General features: G+C 38.6%; 1 protein-coding gene across 4 annotated transcripts; it reads left to right on the top strand.

Annotated features, from left to right (window-relative positions):
• Window positions 1-764: 764 nt before the first annotated feature.
• golim4a (golgi integral membrane protein 4a) lies at window positions 765-22,337 on the top strand. Of its 4 annotated transcripts, none has more exons than XM_059034386.1 (16): window positions 765-1,494; window positions 9,219-9,293; window positions 9,616-9,665; window positions 10,370-10,420; window positions 12,844-12,994; window positions 13,443-13,525; window positions 14,020-14,103; window positions 15,081-15,212; window positions 15,418-15,816; window positions 17,115-17,359; window positions 18,050-18,126; window positions 18,374-18,450; window positions 18,966-19,121; window positions 19,767-19,835; window positions 20,225-20,305; window positions 21,042-22,337. In XM_059034386.1, exons 1-16 carry the CDS (start codon window positions 1,308-1,310, stop codon window positions 21,195-21,197), a joined length of 2,073 nt encoding a protein of 690 aa, XP_058890369.1. In that variant the 5' UTR covers window positions 765-1,307; the 3' UTR covers window positions 21,198-22,337. The 4 variants fall into 4 exon arrangements, with proteins under 4 accessions (XP_058890369.1, XP_033883893.3, XP_033883892.3 ...); XM_034028002.3 differs by having other exon boundaries at window positions 10,367-10,420; window positions 18,969-19,121; XM_034028001.3 differs by having other exon boundaries at window positions 766-1,494; window positions 10,367-10,420.
• The last annotated feature ends 200 nt before the right edge of the window (window positions 22,338-22,537 follow it).

Genomic DNA, 22,537 nt, shown 5'->3' with positions numbered 1-22,537 from the left:
CCAAGACTGATCCTTGGTGGACACCTGTTGAGAAAGGGCGAGGTGTGGAGGTTGAGCCACGCCAGGTTACCTGGAAGTGCGGTTGGAGAGGTAGGAGGAGGACCAGAGCAGTGCCGGAGATTCCCAGGTCAGCGAGAGAGAATAGGAGCGAGATCGAGGAAACACGGGCAGAGTTTAGCGAGTTAGTGACAGACAGGAGAGCAGTTTCAGTGGAGTGAGCAGAGCGGAAACCAGAGGGTCAGGCAGTGAGTGGTTAGACAGGAAAGCAGAGAGCTGGCGGTGTACTGCCTGCTCGAGGGTTTTAGAGAGGAAGGGTAAAAGGGAGACAGGACGGTAGTGTTAGCTCCTGTTAACAGTACACTTGCCAATTCTGGTAACACAATTCTGATCCTGTTAACATACAAACTTTGTGTATGAAATTAAGACTTTTTAAATAATTATATATATATATATATATATATATATATATATATATAACAGTTACAAAGAAAAATAGTAACAGATTTAAACACGTTACAGTAATTTAATAAAATAAGTAATGTTAGAAATTGCAGAAACAAAAGACAAAATAGTTGCAGCCTTTGAGAGGGTGGTTGCTACCAACTAAACCATTGGAAATTGTCACATTTCGATTGGTTTCCCTGCAGCCTTTAACAAACAAACAAACAAACAAACTTAACAACATCATTCCAGTACAGTTCAGTATTCGGAGTGAACCACCCTACTGGCATAAGGAACATCCAGTAAGGAAATACAATTTCCAATAAGGCAGGGATAGGATAATCCACGATCCCAGTCTGGGTGGGTGGGACTTCCTTCACAATTCCTGTTGGATGTTAGCTCCTCTAGGTGACACGTAACTAAAGAGCAAGGTACCAGGCAGACAGGCCTGTTACAAAGAGCAGAAAAGATCACTAAATTGAACGGCTTAGTGTCACAGAAGTGATTTTCCCCCACCCATTCTCTGAAAAAAAAAAAGAAAAAAAGAAAAAATTGAGATGGTTGCCTCGGTGAATTCAGAAAGTAAAACCAATGAAGACGTGGAGTAATAAACTTGGCAATCAAGTTTATAGTTACCTGTGTTTGTAGTACTAACAGTTTTGAGAGAAATTTGTGTGTGTATGTGGGTTGCGAGAAAAGTTGCTGAGCAAAACCAATACATTTACAGAGCGACCAGAGCGGTATTTTCTGTACTTTTCCACTACATGTTGCGATGCATACATTTCGGTGCAATACTTGAAAAAGAAAGAGCTTGAAAAGTTTGGGATTTGTAGCCTGCGGGTCCGGGTTGTGGGGAAGGAGTGAAGATGGGGAACGGAATGTGTTCCAGAAGGCATAAGCGTATTTTTCAGTCTCTCGTGCTGCTGTCTGTTGTTTTTGGACTTCTGTATGGGGCAATGATATCCTACGAAATGCACAAACAGCTCAAAAGAACAGAGGCTATAGCTGTAAAATATCAGCAGCACCAGGAATCATTATCTGCTCAACTACAAGGTATAGTATTGACTTCTTACCGTTTAGTTTGGCTGTTTCATTATGATTTTAATTTTGTGTGTGTTTTTTCCATAACATCTTTACACTAGAAAGGTTTCCTAATTTTACTTTTCCTAATACAAGGGCACAATTTTCTGCCTCTGTTAACTGAGGACGGATCCCGTTAGATTAACAAACAATTTATGTGAACATTGAGTTTGTAACTGATTTACTTTGGGTATCTACACCTACATTCTATAGTATGATCGTGACAGTGCGGGCCCCTAAAAAAATAAACAGAAACTTGAGAAAGTGAAGTAGGTATGCAAACAACATGGAAATGTGTCTGTGTAAGAAATGCATTTGTTCCACATTAGTCAACAACGTTTCCAAGTACAGCTATTTATTTCTATAATAAAAACATTTCCCATTGGAACTTACAGAAAAGACCACTACTGGTTTTCATCTCACAAACCATCTGGCAATAAATCATTAAAACGGTGTTCCCATCCCCAATTCTCCCTGTTCACTTGATCGGCAGTGGGGTTATGCATTAATAGTTCCCCTGGGAATTAATGCACATTTACTCAGGAATTTGGGTTATTATAACAAATATCATGTCTGGCATACGTTTAACTTATCTTGAATAAATTATAAAGCATACAGAAAAGGTGTATATATTTGGTAGCCTTCATAATAATATGAAGCACATGTTTAAGCATTCAGTAGTTTCCATATTGTAAACTGTAAATGCACTTGTCATCTAAATATTGCTGTGTATTGAGCTAGCCCAATGCAGCTGTGTCAGGCGTAAGTATTGCACTGCTGTTCCTTTAAGCAGGCTGTGCTAATTATTTAGATGATGTTGTGTCAAACAGTATTATGTTAGTTGTTCATTTAACATGGATGAGGTAGCCAGTTATTTCCAGGTCACATTTGGATTTTGTTCAAGGCCCCCCCCCCCCCCCCCCCTTTTTTTTTCTTCTTCTTCTTCTATTGCACAATTTGTATTCACGTTGTCCACAAAGTATTCAGCTCATACACTTCTCTGTGCAGATAGCATGGTGCCTGTGGCAGTGAATACAAAATCCAGCTGTGTTTAAATCCCCTTTGGCTATGCATCTGATCAGTGACCAATACATTCTGATCCCATTAATGCACTCTGTCAGCCTTCCAGCTACTGCAAGGGTGCAATCTAAATAGATCTTAAATAAAGAGTAAGTATAATATTCTTTTTTGAGCCCACTAGAGTACACACTATCCTTTTCTAACATCATATTTTTACGTGTGTTCTGCTTTTGTAGTAAAAAATAAAGTACTTGTGGATTCACAAGATGTTTCCAGTGTATGTAATGTACTGAATGATGGTGATTTATTCTGTGCAGTCAGGATGTCATTTTTTTAAGGCCCCAGAGGGTTATATTTCAAGCGATCTTTAAGTCTGTCGTGAGTGCAGGATTGCTGGAGGGGGTTAGTTAATGCATTTCATGCATTCTTAGTCACCTCTGAACTGTGCCAAGAAGTTGTTTGGCGTGTCTGTAGGTTTTGTAGAAGTGCACTATCTAGAGGTAGAAATGATGGGTTGACCACTTTAATTATAATTGTAGTTCTCATTTTTACAGAAAATGGGAGTGAAACCAAATATTACACTGAATACTGGAGGATAAAAATAACAGTAAAACTGTGTTAAAAGGGTTATAGCTAAGGAAAAATCACCATAAATCTTTGTTACACACCTCCGTCTGATATATAGATGATCTCATGTGTGGTTTTGCACTTTATGTATTCATTTAAAAAAAAAAAAAAATATATATATATATATATATATATATATATATATACATATACTGTAGGTTAAAGAAAGCTCTCACTTTTCATGCCTTACGGCTGCATTTCTTTGGTCGCTTCTTCTCTTCATTAGGTGAAGCTGCTGGTTGGCTAATGACAGGAATGAAGGTGTTTAAGGCATAGAGAACATCTCACGCTACAGCTGAACCTACTGTATGACATGATTATTAAAATGACAATGCGTGCTTGCTGTGCAGGTGAGCGTGCTTTAGTAGTACATTGGCTATAACCCCTTTTGTAAACAACCTGTTTTGTAGATCTCTCAAGACCTTTTTGTACATCAACATGGATAGGTGTCAGAGTTCTTTTTACCTGTACTCTGCCTCTAAAGCAGTTGTAGATCATTTTAGTTGTATGATTCACAAAGCCTCAACACATGACCTCTATGAAATTATTCTAGACTGTAGTTGGGTTTCTTTGAAAACAGAAGTGGTATATGGTAACTATGGGGTGTGTGGTAACTATGGGGTGTATGGTAACTGTGGGTTAGTAAATAGGCTGCATTTGTTCATGGGCTTCTGCAATACTCTTTTCGCCACTTTCAGATTATTTAAAATAGACTCAGAAGTATTCAAACAAACTGAACCCCCTGAAGAGCAATGCATCCACTTGGGTAGAGAGAGTGCAGTATTGAGACCACTGACTGTTATCTGGATATTGAGCAACAGCAATGTAAACTTAGCTGTTCAATGTTTTGAACAGGGAGTCTTATTGCATGTACTGTACCTGCAGCAGAATGTAATCACTGCATGATGTAGTGGTATATCCACCCCTTACTGGAGTTACGTTTGTTATCTGAGTTATCGGCATTAACAGTTGTCCTCAGTGGAGCGTTCAGCTTTCAGATTATTTTACTCTGTTTACACAGAAACACAATGTCCCATTTACACTTCACTTGGTTTGGAACTGTCCTGACAATGGCATGAGCACACATTGTACAAGATAATTACTGTGCAAATTGTAAAGTAAAACTTTGAATACGATTGCCGTAATATCAGAGTACTTGTTTTTTGCTTTTTTTTTTCTTGCAACTGCCCAAAGTAAATAATTAATGCCTGAATCAAGATATGGTGTGGGTTATTTCACTTAGGCACGTTATGTTTACTGGGTGTGTCCCTATTTGTGTAAAGCAATAGTTTACTGTTATCTTCACGGCACCCTTGAAAGCTTATGGCATGTATCCTATCTTATACTGTTTTCTATGAGATAGCTTAATTATTCTTTTCAACTTAGTTGCGTTCCTGCTGAGTGGAAAGTAGCCAGCATGCTGTTTTGTTGATCTGAAAAGGTATAGTATTCAGTAGGAGCATCATGTTCTTTCCCAGAATAAAAGTGCATTTATTTTTTATTTATTTATTTGAAATCCTTCGGGTGGTTAATCTTCGGCTCCTGACCAAATCCTTCGGCGCACATTCTGCAGCCCTGCTTGCACATCTGCCACTGAAGGAATAACAGAACTATTTCGATATTGGTGGGAACGTATGGCACTAGGTTCTGTTTAGAAGACACTAGGTTCAGTTTATGGCCAGTGGTGTTGAACATTCAAGCTATTCATTGTCAAATCACGCGGTGTATGATTCTAAATGTTCACGCTATAGTGCCCTTCAAAAACATGACTGCACAAGGGTTATTGCTGTATTTATTTTATTGAACCGTGGTCTAAAGTCAAATCTCTTAAACAAGCAAGGGGCAGCTGGCATTGCCTGCCAGTTAAATGACTGCAGGAAGTGCTAAACCTCCAAAACCAAAGGCAAGTATGAAAAGATGAGCCCTGTTAACAAGCTGCCATTGTCTGCTGTGAAGTACGGGTACGAAAATGTGTGGGGGGGCTTAAACATTTCGCTGAGCCTTTGACATACAGGGATTTCTACAGTTATTATCCCTATTGCATGAAAATCAAAAGGTAGCTGAATGGAAGCCTCAGTTCTCAGTTTCCTTGTAATTCTGTGCAGTACCTGGTTCTCTCTCCCTGTGCCAGCTGCTGCTTTTTTAATTAATCACTGATGATTGTCCTGTCAAGGAGTGTGCTTTTTCATTAGAATCAAGCCACCTACCAAAACAACTGACACATTAATCTCAATTAGCAAAGGTATAAAGTGATTAAAGCTTTCTCCTAACCTCTAACTGGCTTGTCTCTCTTGAATGTCTGCTGCATTTGGAGACCAGAACAGGGAACATTATACCCCAGCAGCATCTAACTTAAGCCTGATATTTTTCATTAGTTGTAATGCTTTCTTGTTTGTATTGCTTCCAGCATAACGATAACTACTAGATAGTGCTGAAGCTTACTACCGTGGAGACAATTGGGCTGATCTAGCTCATGTCAGTGAGCAGCAGTGTGGGGTAGTGGTTAGGGCTCTGGACTCTTGACCAGAGGGTTGTGGGTTCAGTCCCAGGTGGGGGACACTGCTGCTGTACCCTTGAGCAAGGTACTTTACCTAGATTGCTCCAGTAAAAACCCAACTGTATGTGGGTAATTGTATATAAAAATAATGTGATATCTTGTAACAATTGTAAGTCACCCTGGAAAAGGGTGTCTGCTAAGAAATAAATAATAATAATAATAATAATAATGTCTACTGTATGGCTGGTAAATAGTACTACAGTAGGTGCAGCTTCTGAACTCAGTGCTGTTAATTATTTGCATTCATCAGCTAAGGTAAATCAAAAAGGTTTAAAGTTCAGGCATTAAGCAAGCTCATTAATAAGATTAATTTAAATTTTCCAACATATCCAGCTGCAATCGTAAAAGCTGGCAGAGATGTATTTTTTTTTTTTGTCTTCATAAAACCTGCATAGTTGCTTGAACTGTGACCAGTCCTGCTTGTTTAATTTCATTTGGTTCCCTTCACCTGAACTGAGCTGGTTTCAGGGCCACATACAGTATTGCCTCTTTCAGAAGAACTGCTTTGTACATCCCTAATGTTAACACAATCTGAAAACAGAAGCAGATTTGGGGTAAGATAAATGCATTCCCACTGAGACTTGCCCATTTAATACATACAGGAACTGTTTCATGCCATTGGAGCATACAGACAAATACTTATGGTATAGTTTATTGCAATCAAATGTAATTATGAAGATAATTCAGCGAAGTAATCATGCAGCTACCTTGGCTAAGAAGATTCACAAACAGGGCAGAGCAAACAATGCAACTCGGTCCAGTGTTAGAATTAAAGCCAAGGGATACAGTGTTTGTTTGTGTGCCCTTTGAGTCGAGGAAGACAGAATGCCAACCTGACATTTTGCTAGGATAGCAGTAAAGGTTTTCTGGTACTTTTTTGTTTTGAACTCAAAATGCTCAATACTCTCGTCGCTTTTAAAGGGCACCGGATGGTAATTCTGCTGTGTGAAAAGCAGTGCATTTGTTACAATCCTGAACGAAACAAACAAAAAAAAAAAACGTGCAGTTATTATATATAATTTGTATCTGTTTTTTCATTAACAGGAAGCTGTTTAAGAGCGATCATAACTGGCAAGCTGTCAAGCTTTATTCAGTTTCATGGATAACAGACTAGATACGAGATCAGAAAGTTCAATTAATAGTTCCTGTGCTTTTCAAGCTTTAAAGACTATTATTATTATTATTATTATTAATAATAATAATAATAATAATAATAATAATAATAATAATAATAATAATAATAATGATGATGATGATGATGATGATAATAATGACTTTTATCATGGATACCTTTTCAATTTGTTGTGGATTAAAAACTCGGTGGAATCACTTGCCAAAAAAGAAAGACTGGTAACTGACTAGTGCTTTATTGTACACCTTGCACAACTTTCCAAAACTAGCAAAAACAAATGATTGAGACACTACTTCAACGTAGCCGCATATCTCCCCAAGAAGAATTTCATATCAAGAAGGTTGGTCGAATCCAGGCCACAAGATTGCCAACTAAAACAAAGTGAGTCGTCTTGTTTGCGTTCATGAGAAGTTTCAGTTTTAGGGCAGTGTGGGGCTATTGGTGTCGATTTAACAGTGTCACTGAATTGCCATTTGTCTGTGGCTTGTCACTGAAGACCACCAGCCAGGATAGCGCCTGTTGTTTTAAACTCAAAACCTGACAGGCACTTTCACTGGCTGCTGCATACAGGTTGCTTTGCTTTGTTTGCCTATCTTCAACAATATAACATGTTCATTGTAACATGCTGTTCCTGGGATTTCATTTCATTATGTGTAAATATTAAACCGTAAAGATGTCTGTTAACAAAACCTTTAGTCAAAGAAGTTTCTTTTAGTGTTGCTGCATCTTGCAGTTCAGTGCTTTATAGTTTAAAGATGAATTTAAGTAGATTGATGGGCTGCGGAGACCTACACTTCTTATAGAATCTTTAAATCTCAAACTAATTACAACATGTCATACTGAGGTAATCCTTTCATTGAATCTCACTGAGTGCTAATTTAATGATTGCTAACTTATCTTCCTTGTAATACCAGCGTTGCGATGGGTTAAGGGATGGAAAGTCCTCTTGTAATGAGGCTGCCACGAAAAATTGTGCAAGAAAGACTCAGGCAGGTAGAATTGATTTAAAGCTTAACCAGGTTCACTGTGCATTTTCTGTGCCTGTCCTTAATCTAATTTATTGAAGTGACATAGATGAGTAATTACTGCAGCTGCTGGGTATTGTGAGGAGTTGTTTGATACATAGCTAGCTGTTGGTGGCCTGGGAAATAGTCATTACATCCTTGTTATTTTGTTGCTCAGGCCCCTGATACATTAGTTAATGACTGATGTCCTTGGTTCAAATGGATAAATAACAAACCAGAGACGGTTGACAAGGACGGATTAGCAATCCTGTCTCTACGTGCAGCTGGGAGCCCTTTCAGATAAATCATGAACCACAGAGATGACCGCGCAAAGGATGTGTTTTAGAGACATTAAGAATCCGGATTTAATGCCAGGATGTTGAAGGGTTGTTTTTTTTTTTTGTTTGTTTTTTTGGACAGGTCAAGGTGAGAAACTTTGGTGGCCAGTTTTTTTGCTTGTCTTGCGAAATACTATATTGCTTACCCTACTGGAGTGAAAAATACATAATTGAAACTTTGGTTCAATCCTATTTTTGTGTAATTACACTAAAGCATTTCCAAATTGGATCAGAATCTGTTCATTTATAGCACTCTAGTGCAGTATGCTGACCCTCTGTGTCAGATGCACAGTGCATTTTCTGGGCCTGTTCTTTGTTGACTGCTAAAGTTAATCCAGCGATACATTGGCTTTCTGCTGTCTCCTCATGTTTGTTTGTGGGATTGAGGGAGGATTACAGATGGCCGTCAGATGTTGCTGTGGGGAACCTGCTGACTCTGTGTCCCTCCCTTCCCAGCAGGAATGACTGAACAGCTTGGCAGGAATCCCCTAGTAAACTAGACAGAGGGTGAAATACATGTACAAATATGTCTAACTTAATGACATGATGGTCAAATTGAATGATATAACTGTCCCTCCAAATATACCAGTGACCAAACAAAATTGCATGTGGGAGTATAGTACAGATTTAGTTTGGATCCATCCTTATTCACCTCTATGCATTGTGTGGCGGGGCATGTCTATTGTAAATGACAGTAGCTGTGTCACACAGGAAGTTGAACTACTCCTCCCAGCATGGCGACAGGAGTTTTAACTATCGTCTGCCCTTTAGAAATATCCTCTGATGTGCTTTCAAATGAAGGAAGTCCCTTACAGATCCTTTATTTATCATGAAGGATTTCAAAGTCAAATCTGACCTTATGTTTGAGTCGGCAAGCTTTTGAAAAATGTCTTAAGAAATGCGCATATTTTCAGCTTGAATTCAAGAAAAGTTTCGCCAAGAATTGTCTGTTTTAAAAAATAACAATGTGTATGTATAAGAAATACAGACAGACATTATTTCGTATTTTCTTTCAACAGTTGTATATGAACACAGATCAAGATTAGAAAAGTCATTGCAAAAAGAAAGGCTTGAACACAAAAAGGCTAAAGAAGGTAATGTGACTCTTTCCACTGCAACTGTTCTGTCTGAATCATAAATGGTTACATATATGAACTAATATTATTAATACTAAATTACCACCATACAGTCCATGTATCTGGCAAGAAATGCTAGAATGGGAATGGCATTGCTCAAAGAGCAAATACGAAAGATCTTTGTAAGCATGGATACACTTTGCATGGCTGTGAAAAATGCCTTGGATTTCATAAACCCAGTTTCCACTTGCTGATTTCATTAATACCTTTCTTCTATTTTCTAGAATGAAACTTGTTTTTTATCCTTGATGTGTTAACACTCGTTTTTCTTGAATTAAAGATTTCCTTGTGTACAAGTTGGAAGCACAACAATCGCTAAATAAAGATAAGGTGAGTCTTTTTTTTGTATACCGGGATGTACATTTTTACAGACCATCTTGATAACGAGGAAAGAGTTGAAGTCAGTGGAAGCCAGTCAACATGAAACCATAATCAAACAATTGTCACCCATGCAAGCCGCTGGCGACAGACTCAGCTAGGCGTCCAAAATGATAAACCACTTTGGCTCTTGTATGACTTCTTTCTTGATATACATGAATGTGTTTTTTTATTATTTAATTTCTTTTTTTTTATAACAAAAGTGGTGTACCGCTACACATCTCCCTGGGTGCCAGATATCAGATGGATTTCACTGCTTTGATTAAGCGTGGGAAAAATGTTTTTGCATCTGTCAAACAAAAGCCTTTTGCCAAACAGCAGTGATCAAGTACTGCCCTGGCTTAGGGTATGGCTGCTTAAAAATGTGCTTCCATTAGCAAAAAAAATAATAAACTTGACAGTATTTTTTACATTACTTAAACAGGTTGTAGTTTTCAGCTTTCACTAAATTACATGGAATATCGATATTCAATCAATAGCTGTCTGCTTTCCACAGACCGTGTGAGAACCAGCTTAAAATATGTTGTCAGTTTTCAGGGTCTGAGGTTTATTTCTGCATCTCTTAACATGCATGAAAAAGTCAATTTCATGATGGATTTGACGGCTTGCTTGTAAAATATGAACTTCTGTTTGTTTCTTTCCTTTCTTTACAGCAGGATTCCACGAGCCGGTTTAATTCCCTGAATGTGCAACACGAAATGTTAAAGGTTAGCAAATTTTGGGCACAAGAAAAAATGTGAAAAGTCAGTCAGCTAAATGGTATTAGTTCAAATATTTATTAATGATTTAGACTGTTTTAAGAGGTAGTGTGAAAGTGGCTGTGTTGCTGTCATTAATGTCCCTTCTGTCAGCTGTGATTTTAAATAATATTATAAATAAATTAACTAATGAGGGCATAAACCTTCCAGAGAGAGAGAGTCGGAACAATTTATGGTCCTGCTCATGCTTGCCTCTCTGTGAGGATAAACCAGTATAAATCAGTACCCAGCACTGGTGTGGATATGGGCACTTGTGCACTTGCCGTTAAGCTGAGACAACACATTCTATTGAAATGACTTTGATGTATTAGAAGCCTGGTCAGGATTAAACATGTAACCTAGCGGTGAAGGCTTTTGCATTATGTTGTCAATCCACCAGAGCTACCCTGCTTAGCCCTCCCTCTTCGGAACTTTAAGGAATTGATTTTACCGTGCGCACACACTTCTGCAGAAGCCTCAGCACTTTAAAATACATTGGTCACCATTGCTGTTCTATAGAGACCATTTGATTAAGCTTGTGTGTTCGATGGTCACCTGATCATAATACACCCAATTGGTTGATTTATCCCTTCTGATTGTGTCTGATGTAATAACAGTACTAGACACATCAATCACTATGACAAATAGGTTGTTTTTTTCATGCTAGTCACTAATTGGTACTGGTAATGGAAAACCTAGGCCCTTTGTCTATGTGCCAATATTCAGAAATCAGTAAATCTAATTACTGCCTCCTAGAATCTGAACCTAATCTAGGTTATACAGTGTGTTTCCTTGCAGTTTTGTATAGCTCTTGTGCTGTAAATTAGACGGCATCAGTTTTAGTAATGAAGGACAGACGGTGAAACTGTGGTGTTATTGAGTAGGTTAGAGTTACAGCCATTTAAGTTGTTGAGTAGATGACAATTAGCAGCCACTGGAGATTCAACTGACTTTACAGAGTTATCTCAATATAATGCCACGTTAGTAAAGAAGGGTTAAAGTGTATTCCAATATTTGAAGGGAATGGCAGTGCTCCCTCACATGGGAAGAAGGAGGTCTTTATTCAAAAATGGATCGTTTTCAGTTAAGTTGAAGGTCAATGCGTATTACAATTGGCGCATTATGTTCAGAAGAGTAAAAAAAAACAAACATCTTTGCTGTGCTCTTTAGTTAGACGAAGCCATGGGACTGCAGGCAGGTAGACAAACAGGCAGGCAGGCTCCCTCGGCTCAGCTTGGTTCTGTCGGGGACTCGGGTTTCAGCGCTTTGTTGACACGTTAGAATGCAAGGTGGTAACTGAAGCTGACAGTTTGATAACCATCAGGAAAGGACTGTGGTTACATTTATGCCAGTGTTTGAGCGCTTTTCAGAAACTCTGAGAATACAAAGGTTTTCAAATTGCTGGGAGATTACATTCAGTTCTCAGTGGAGGTTTTAATGTTTTTTTTTTTTTTTCCTCCTGTGTTACTGTGAAACTTTTGAGTAGAAATGCACCAGAATAGCATGATAAATGCAACAGAAGAAATCAAGGCAGGTCAGGACGATTGCACACTGCTGATATCTCAGTGCAATATTGTAGGAATTTTGTAGTCAAAGGGTGGCAGCTTTAGATTTTTGCCCTGTGTTTCTTTCAAAATTACATATAGCCAATAAATGTGGATACAGTATCTCCAGTTTTAATATGGGTAGAGCTTCTAGATTTGTTTTTCCTCTGATAAGAGGGTGGACGGTTTCTGTCTGGCAATGCTGGGAGACTTTACTGTAGTTGTAATGGTTTTCAGCTTAGTTAAACTTACCCGGTATACAATACATGCTTTGCCTATATTGAGCAGATGTTTCTAGATATTTCCTTGGATTTTCCTGCCCCCTCTGTTATAATGCCACACAAAGTTGAGACCCGGTCAGTACTGGAAAATCAAGCAATTGAACTCTTCAGAAGATTATCTAGAATGCATGCATGTAACCATGCCATGACGAGATCTCAGAATATCTTCTATTCATTGCAATGGGCTTCTTGAATGTTGTCACCGTGGCGATATCTCAGAACATGAGCCACGATTCTCTTTAAACCTATTTTTGTTTAGTTGTTTTTCATTTCAAATCATCTCACTGCCATTGTATAACAATATGGCCCAAGGGTGTGTGTGTGTGTGTGTGTGTGTGTGTGTGCGTGTTGTGTTATATTGCCACTTCTCCGGTGTGCTGTGGGGTGAAACTGAGAGATATCTCACGATGACACGCACCCTGTCGTGCTACAGTATATTGCGTCCTGCACAGAGATCATTGGAGAAATAATACTTCACATCTAGCAGAGGGCACCTTTTAATTGTGTTGGAAAGCATTAGCCTGGCAATTGCAATGTCTTTTACAACTGAGGAATATTTGACTTGCAGAATCAACATGACGAACTAAAGAAACGGTACTATGACTTGCATGAAGAGCACCAGCTGCTGGGAGAGGACCACAACAGAGCATTAACTGAACACAAAGATAAATATGATAACCTGCAGCAAGAGAAGGAGATCGAGATCTCTAAACTGAAAGGTACCTGTCAGGTTCCTATATAAGGGCACGAGCGGCGAAGGGTATTCTCATTGAAATCACAAGCTGTGTGAGCCTAGAATGCCAACAGTAATACGTACTACATTACCTTCCACTGGAAAAAAAATGCCTGGTAATTGATAGTGAAGGGTCTAAATGCTGCCCACTGTTTAAATTGTCAATATGATTCCCTCACTGCTGTTTTGCAGGTTTTTACCCCAATATTATTATTTTTATATTAAGTAGTCATTTAGCAGACACTCTTATCTGAAGCGACTTAGAGACTAGGTTGTGAACTATGCATCAACAGCTGCTGCTACAGAGTCACTTACAGTAGGGCCTTGGTTTTACGTCTCATCCGAAGGACGGACTTAGCCTAGTAAAATGAACACCTTTTGCATTTGTGAATGCAGTTTTCACATGGTGAAAATAATGGACTTTTTTCTGTCAGAAAACATCTATAACCTGCATGAAGAGAATAAGCATATAAGAAAAGCTCATCAAGATGTACATACTCAGCTCCAGGATGTCAAGGTAAATGTGTGTGTGTGTGTGTACAGTAATACAGTGTGTTGGTCTAGAGTGTGTGAAGCATAGGATCCTTTTACCTGTAACACACTCTGTTAACCAAATTTTGAGTTAAGGTATAGTTTTTCATAATCCATAATCCGTCCTTCATTTCAGGATACAAGTATGGTAACAATACTACAGAAATTATACAAACATCAAAAAGGCATAAACCACCTCATTTCTACGACATGCCAGTTTTTTCAGTCTTGATTTGAATAAATCTATATAAATAACCCTTCACGTTTGTATAACAAGAACCACCAGTGAAGGCTAGTTTAGTGTAGTGGGCAGTGATCAAGTTAAAACAAGGTAATGGTATTCTGTTCACTGATCATGTAATAAGTCCCCAGATTCTACTAGTGCCTCTAAATATCATACATAAAGGTCATATGAGAAACGTCTTGCTTCAGAACAGGACTGTGATGCTTGATTTGTAAAACAATTTTTCTTTACTATAGCAACAACACCAGGATTTAAAATCTGAACACGAACAACTTGCAATGACTTTAGATGACCACAAGAGTGCACTGGCTGCTGCACAGGTCTGGAAGAAATCTTATTTCAAATCCTGGTTCAGGATAAAGCACAGCTTAGGCAATGAGTGGCTTTGCCTAGTGACTGGTAAAATGCATGAAGCTTGCATGCTGCATCTAAGTGTTTGCAAGAAACCCAATCTTAACTATTTAACCAGTGGTTGAATTTAGAGCTGCTGCTGATTGAATCCGGTAAACCAACACTTCAGCAGTGGCATCCCATTAAATCAAGGGCAGTGGCAACCCTGTTCTAACGATATCCTTGGTTATTAAGCTTGCACTACCTCCCGTACACTGCAGGGGTCAGTCTTGTAGCAATCGTGCTGCGTTTGTTTCCCTGGACACCCTTCCATAGCATGTTATTATTTACTAATGATCTTCCAGGAATGGAGCGTCCTACCCCTGCTTACATTATTCAATTGATCTTTTAATCTGAGCCCTAAGGAATGTTGAATAGAGCTCAGTACAGTTTCTGAAGATATGACTGCCTTGGCTACCTCCAGGTCTAATGAAATCAATTGTATTCTTCTGTTTGTTGGCAGTTCCATTTCCAGTGAGGCTGCATGTATTTGTTGACTGAGGATCAGGATGTTGCCTTTTTTATCAAAAAGTAAAATAAACCTAATACTATATGTGATCTATTCCAGTGATCTAAATAAGGATGGAACCAAATATAAATTATAAATTGGCAACACACCTGGCATTATTTATGTAGTTGTTTTTCGAAGACAAACTAACTCATTCACATGCAGTACATTTATTTACATGTTAGTCTCTTCAAAGTCCACATCTTTAATTGTTTTAAACGACCGTGTTATTTTTATTTGCTGCCATTTTAGATCAATTGAGTAGACCCCAATATTTATAAACAGTATTATGCTGTTTTTGCAAATTAAACGGGAGGGTATAACTTACCCTTATAACTGAAGTCATGTCAAATGAAGTCTAAAATGCCTATGTGTAACTTGTTGTTATCATTGTTCTAGGCCCAGGTAGAGGAATTCAAGCAGTTTAAAGAAACCCTTAAAAAAATGCCCAGCTTCAGAGAGCCTGGATTCCACACACCAGTACCGGAGGAACTGAGGCGACAAGGGGAGGAGGATCAGACTCAATACAAGGTTCTCTTTCACAATTAAATGTAAAAAAAAAAAAACAACATTTTGTTCCTTACCATTGCACAGATGGAAAGCGGCAGAGGTGAAATGTATTTTTGAATGCGGTGCAATTACTGTTAACAATTTCAATTGCAGTATTTTATATATATATATATATATATATATATATTATTAACCTTGAGCACTATGTGCTTGTGTGCCTCTTTAGGTTCACAAGGGAGGACACCAACCAGTAGGAAACATTGATAGCCTCCATCAGCAACAGGAATTTCCAAACGTCAGGGACGAGCGCGAAGAACGTGAGGAGGCAGATCTTGACATCACGCATCCGAGCGAGCACGTTGTTCACCGAGAGGAGAACCGGGACAGGAAGCGGGAGGGCCTGCAGGTGCAGCAGGTGGAGGAGGATCACAGGAAGGAGCTGGCGGAGGAGGAGATGGAGCAGGCTGGGCAGCCAGAGCACCTGGACGAGGAGTCTGACCAGCCGCGGGAAGAGGAAGAGAAGGAAGGCCACCAGAAAGAGGAGCAGCACCACCAGCCCCCAGCACCCGCTGAGCAAGATGAAGCAGGGACGATTCATGAAGATGACAAAAACGTGATTGCTAAGGTAGCGACTTCTAAGAGACCGCAAAGCCTGAGTGGCTCATACAGTCAGGGGGAAGCAAGTGCATGTCCTGCTGTGTGAAGTCGCCGGTCTTTGCTGGAGATTCCCGAGGGAGCGTCGTTTTGGCTCTGTCGCTTGTGCAGGTTAGGGAGGCAAACCAACAGGGACTGTTTCTCCTTATAACGCTACAGCCGACCCTACTGGCCAGGCACCCAGTGAGCTCAGACAGACACCTGCAGGGCTGGCCTTTGTCCTCCAGAGGCCGGTAGCTCGCTGACATCTGCTCTCGAGTTCCTGGGTGTTAAAGAGGAAGCTGGATTGGTCGTGGGATCGGAGGACGCCGACTGAACCTTCAGTTCTCCAATCAAACGTCACCTCCTGTTATCATTCAGAGGTTCCTGCTGGAGAGGATGTATTTTTAGCTCTGCTGCTATTGATTCAGAATGGTGACAGCATTTTTATTTTAGTATTGTGAGTCACTGTGGTAAAACAAATCCAAAACAAAAAAATTGCTTAGTTAGAACAACAGTATTGAACTGGTCCCTGATATGAGCCTAAAGTTAGCTTTCTCTTTTTGACAAAGAACACAAAAACATTTATTACTGTTTTCATTGCGTCTTAGATATACATAAAGACACTTGATGTATTCTTAAATGCATAGTCTAAAGTGTAATTTTGTAAAACAGGAATAATAATTATTAATGCTGAGATACTTAATGAGTTAGGTTGTATTTGTAATAATACTCTGGTAAAGAAAATATTCACCTATGTGTTTGACACAATAGAAGCGATGAGGGAAGAGAGCTTGTATGCTCATCCAGCGGTGTAATTAACTGCTAATTCATTTCAAATTGGATAGCAAAGTCTCATTTATTAAATATTTCTAAAACTTTAATACATACAGGAGTAATGATGCACCCTTGGGGAACTTGTTTTCTACAAACTTGTGTAATATTTTGGTTACAAAAACACTAGTTTTTAAATATATATACTAACCCATCTGTATTTTGAAATCAAAGCCCCCATTTCTTTGTGAAAGGAAAAATTAAGTAGAATAAAACCTGACGAGAAATTACTTGGTGACAGGTAGAGGCAGTTCAATTGTTATTTTGTTAAAATTGTGGTAAAGAATTTATTTTAATAAATAAATAAAAAAACGGAGATAAACTCTTTTAGTTAAGCTCATTCCTCTGGCAAAATGGACTCATATTTAAAAAAATGGGGGTAAACTCTTAAAGAAGCAATTCTCAGGCAGCAGTTAATCAGATACATGTTGTCGTTGTTCCCCCGTATACACACAGGAGCACGGCGGTTCACAGCAGCGTTTGAAATCGGCCTACGAGGAGCAGCTGGACCAGCAGCGTTTGGTGTCTCAGCGGGAGGAAGAAGCCCGGAAGCTCAAGGAGCGCCAGGAGAGCCTCCATCGGCAGAGACTGAGGGAGCAGATGGCCCGGCAGCAGCAGCTGAGAGACAGGGAGCTGCAGCTGCAGCGGGAAGCTGACCACAAGGAGCAGATCCTGAGGCGGCAGCAGCAGCAGCAGCTCAGGTGATTTCAAACTCCGTTGAAAATTATTAAACCTTCTTTAAACTAAAGAAAATATACCAAGGTTCTTGGCCCAGTTAAAGAAGAATACAAAATTATTTAACTCCCTAAAGGTCGCAAAAATAAAACAAAAAATTAAGGATTAATGAGCTTTAAAATCTGGGTATGTCAGAAACTCAGACTATAAGAGACCATTAAAGTTAAGTATGATCGGTATTGGCAGTCATTTCAGGCTGCATGACTGCTGCTAGATTATGTTAATTGTGGTACCGGACATTCGGTTTGGCATGCGATGAAGTGGTTGAAATAAGCCATACTGAGCACACTTGGAGCCGGTCAAATTTAAATGAGCCATCTAATTCAAATGCAGTTTGCAGGATCTTGCATATGTTGCAACCTTGTTGATTATCTCACTGTTTATTAAAGAAAACCTGCACTCCTCTCCACTCGATTTCCAGGTTACACATTAACACCAACGTTGGCAGTTCTGATTCCTTACTTGTTGTAGCTTGGGTTAATAATGTAAGGTATTATCTGTATTATAATATTAGAAATGGTAGTGTTTTGCCTACATTTCTTGAATGTATGCTTTGCAGGTTAACTTTACACATAATGATCTGTGTGCATGAGTGTGATTGTGGATTGGACTTAGTTACTGTGCTATTTTAACAATTTTCCATGATATGATTGTAGGCAACAGCCCGAGTATGAAAATATTGATGATGATATTGTTCAAGGTGATGAAGAGCAGGATATCCAAAAACAGGACGGTAAGCCTTGCATCTGATTTGCTCCTCAATCCTCACTAGGCATTTTATAGAGATTTCACTTTTTTTTAAAAAATTTTATTTGATTTTCTAATGGGAATATACAAAAGATACAATATGTAGTCAAGCCATTTCATCTGCAAAAACTGGTGCAGAGGGTCATGCTTACAATATCAGAAAGCCAGGCTGTATTATGTGTGCTTGTGATGATGGTTAAGGAATTGGTCATGCTTTCCCTTGCTGGGTTTAGACGGGCATGAACATCCCCGTGTTGAAGAAGTGGGGCACGAGCAGCAGGATGAAGACCCTGAGGAGGAACACGCAAAGGTCTGCAAGCATGAATCCTCCACACTTTATATGCAACCCTGTTTTCTTACCCTCAACTGTCTACAATACTGTAGGCAACGCTTTAAGATAATGGATGCAAATTCAGATATTTTCTACCTGTACAGCTATGGTCAAAGGTTTTGCCTCGCTTAGAATTTTAGCATGGAGACAAAATATAAATAAACTACATTAACATAATGTAGATATTTTATTTAACACCATGTAATCAAAGGAACTACAAAATGATATTGCAAAAGTCTACCAGAAGCCATAGTAGTAGTACAGTATTTAATGTTAGATTTGTCAGTTTTGCATTAAGTATATGGAAAACTACAAAACGGTATGGAATTCGATTTTTTAAGGTAACATTATCAGCAGGTTTCATTTGACTATGAAGCAAAATTAGTTAATTCTCTCGGGTGCTGCAAAACATTTGGCCATAGCTGTACAGATCACTTTAAAATTAGGCCTACACATACATTCTAGAGGAGTGTCAAAGCTGACTACTCTTACAGAAGGACGCAAACCCACAAGAAGATCCAAACAATCAGGGAGAGGACGAGTTTGAAGAGGCCGAGAAGGAGAAACACAACAATCTTCCAGATGAAAATGCAGAACACAAGAAGCATCTTGAGAACGTGGCCAAACCAGAAGTGGAAGAGCAACTTGTGGTACGAAGAGATCTGAATATCAAGTAGCATTTTCCGAGTTATGCCCAAACTCATTCTGTAGACTACAGTATTCATTTGATTGCTGGTATTTGACTTCACGTCTGGTTTCAGTGAATATCAAATTTAAAATCCTGATCCATAAACTGCAGCTATATCATTTGGCCACTTTTTGCACTGTTGGCTGGTTTCACAGTGCTAACCAGGGTCTGTGAAACCAGTATTATATGTTGTTCGAAAGTGAATGTTGGGATGAATGGAGAATGTCAACCATAGTGCCGGTACTCCTGTTTGTTTTTCAAATCCCAAATGACTCGGTTCACCCAGCAACATCACAGTAGACCAATTTAAAATAGGCAGTTCCACATGTGCTTCAGTAGTTGATATTCTGGACTTGTTGAAATTCCCTTTGGTTTGAAGTTCAGAAGCAGTGGGCAGCAGCTGTCATTACTTCCAAAGGTTACATGAATTGTCCATGCAAAAGAAATCTACCCAGATTCACTTGAATTCAAGGAACGTACACTAGCTTGATAATCCTTTAAATAGCCTTTAAGTTTAGCACTGATAGTGGACCCTAGAAATTTGAAACCAGAGTATGCCATTGTGGAACCTGTTGAAAGTAAGGGGTGAGTTTTCTTGTGTGTGCAGATGGCTGGAAACCCAGACCAGCAAGAGGACACCCTGGATGAGCAGTACCAGGAGGAGGGAGAGGAAGAGGTCAGTCTGATAAGAACCAATGGAAAACCACTTGGTGAATTTGTTCTTTTGGAGCTAGAACAATGTAAAAAATAAAATAAAAAATAGATCGAAAGAAATTGTGTTTTTCCGCGCAGCACACATTCAACTAACATATTTGACATTTGTTAGACTTATCAAAGCTATACATTTGTGAAACATCCATTTAAAGGTTAAATGGGGGGGAAAAATAAATAAAAATAGGTTACCATCAATTGTAGCACCGCCCAGCTCTGCATAAGTCACTGACAGCTGTTGAAGAAGTACAATTCAGTGCAATATACATTCTGAAGTGGCTCTGAAGACCAGCCTCTCAAAGTGATTTTTCCTTGGAATCTAGGCATGAGTTGTCATGTTGGTTTACTCTTCAGGTGCACGATGACTTGGCCGAGGGGCCTAAAGTACAACAAGAAGAGAACGAAGAAGCATATAATGAAGAGAATGAGGAAGGCGTAAGTCCTGCTTTCATACTGGAGTGGTTCTGAATATTAAGTACCTGTTAGGCATTGTGGTGCAATGCTCTAGGTGCCTTTAGAGACTAGTTGTACCTGCTTCATAAGGGCTTGCTGAAATGTGTCCCAAAATGAGGACAACATTTGCAGTTATTATTCTAATTAGTGTATCATTGTTTTGTCTGACATTTTTCCTACAATCACTTTTTCTGTGTGGGATGCATCTCTTAAATGAACTCTAAAGTTACCTAACACAAGGGCAGGATTAGCCTGTGATCAGAATATCAATTACAATACATTCCACAAGATCAGTATACATTATTTTGGTGATGCTGGAATTTAGTGGCATACAGCAGTTAGCTGTTAGTTAGAACCAAGAAATAGTAGACCATTGTGCCATTTATCTTTTACGGAATGTTAATCGTCACAGCCATTCTTTTAGTCTTGCTTAGCCAGATTCTGAAGTTTAAGAACATGGTCCATTGTGCCTCCAGATTCTATAAGTATCCCACACTGGGATGCATATCCCTGCAAGGAAATATAGAGGAGGCGGGCATATACAGCTGTACAAATAAGTCACGAGAGTTTTGTATTTATCTAGAGAAGCGTGTGTCCAATTGTGATCAAACTGGTTAAGGTTATTGAGTGCATATGAAGGCTGTCTCATCTCTCTGCATGTCACGCTTGCATTGCTTCCATTTTTCTAGTTAAGGAGGAACATAATTTTTTCCCCCAGGGAAACATTAAAGATCCCGAGGGTCCTGAGAAGGAGGAGGATTCCCCCCCAGGGGACCACCTGAAACCAGAATCTGAAGTAATTGAAGAGAATTATGAAGAGGAGGTGGAAGAGGAGGAAGCCCCTGGCAATCCCAATCGACGGGCAGAAATGTGAGGAATGCCTCCTAGTAAACGCAGCTTTGACTGCCGGGGATACAGAACTAAAAGTGCTATTTTTTTTTTTTTTTAAGAGAAGGATTCATAATTTCTTTCTATCAATATTGTAAAAATTGAATATTTTTAAAGACTTTACCCACCCAACCCCCACACACACATTTTTACTTGTACTTTTTTTTTTTTTTCACATGAATGCATTTTTGTTTTGCTTTTTTACTCTCTTAGCACAGAACTATTCACTAAACTGGTTACTACTTGAAAAAACTGTGAACCAGTGTTAATCCCTCCTGCCTATTTTATATATGTTTTTGGATTTCATACATGGTTTATGAAGCCCGTATTTCACCATTTCCAGTTTCCACAGCATTAGAGGGTTATGCAGACACACTTTCTAATAATGTCCATATCAATTCAAAACAGCTGATTGCTGTTATCTTGTGTCTCCGGTTCAATGTTACTGGAAATTGTAATGTATTTGAGAATTATTGGTACCAAACAATTTCAAAATAAATAAAAGACTGGGGGGTGGGACATTTCAGTTAATTTCTAAAAATATATATTTTCAGATGGGAAAATAAATATTGATTTATGTGTTGTTGAAAAAAAAAAACCGCAATTGGTCTCTTTTTATAGTATAAATGTAATTATTTTTTTCACCAGCAAAAAAGTTGATTGATTTAGGCCCCTATTAATTTCAGATTTTAGCCTACTCTACACCATTGCAAAGTATTATGCTATTGTTTCTGAACGTTTGTACCTACATAGAAATGTGTTTTTGTACAAGGTACTTTTCTACACTGTATACTATTTAATTTATACACCGTACTCTCCAAGCTGATTTCTGAGATCAATTATTTATTTTTTAGAATATTTGAATTCTATTAAAAGCTGCACCCTTTCCCGTAATAGTATATTTTTGAATTTCCCATAAAAAAAAAGAAATACTTTTCAGGTCATGGATGGAATACAGTGTTTTAATTGCTCAAGTATTTCTGTAATATATAAATCTATATGTATTTACATTGTGTATATAGTGATTCATGGAAAATGTTACGCTTTGTTTTCAATCACTGCTTTTTGAGATGAAGATGGGTATCTTTTTAAATAATAAAACTGGGTTGAGGGTCATCTGAGTTTACTTTTTATTTTTTATTGTATATATGTTTTTATTAAATTAAATTGTGTGTTTTATATATAATTAACTGCCATAAACAAAAGTACAATGAGACCAGTGTTTTTTTTTTTGGGGGGGGGGGGGAGGGGGTGTTTTTGTAGGCTTTAAAAAAAAAAAAAAAAGATATGGCCATCAAGCTTAAAAACATATTTTGGTTTGTTTAT

The sequence above is a fragment of the Acipenser ruthenus genome, chromosome 12 (genome assembly GCF_902713425.1).
Source record: "Acipenser ruthenus chromosome 12, fAciRut3.2 maternal haplotype, whole genome shotgun sequence".
In the NCBI taxonomy this organism is placed as follows: Eukaryota; Metazoa; Chordata; class Actinopteri; order Acipenseriformes; family Acipenseridae; genus Acipenser; species Acipenser ruthenus.
The sequence above is the reverse complement of the archived record's forward strand: the minus strand, read 5'-3'. Positions and strand labels throughout refer to the sequence as shown.

Bases quoted from the DNA above. Each gene is read 5' to 3' on its own strand.
- golim4a (XM_034028001.3), top strand. From the start codon at position 1,308: ATGGGGAACGGAATGTGTTCCAGAAGGCATAAGCGTATTTTTCAGTCT. The intron at 9,294-9,615 runs GTAATGTGACTC...CTTGAATTAAAG, and splicing joins ACACAAAAAGGCTAAAGAAG to ATTTCCTTGTGTACAAGTTG. The intron at 12,995-13,442 runs GTACCTGTCAGG...TTTTTCTGTCAG, and splicing joins CGAGATCTCTAAACTGAAAG to AAAACATCTATAACCTGCAT.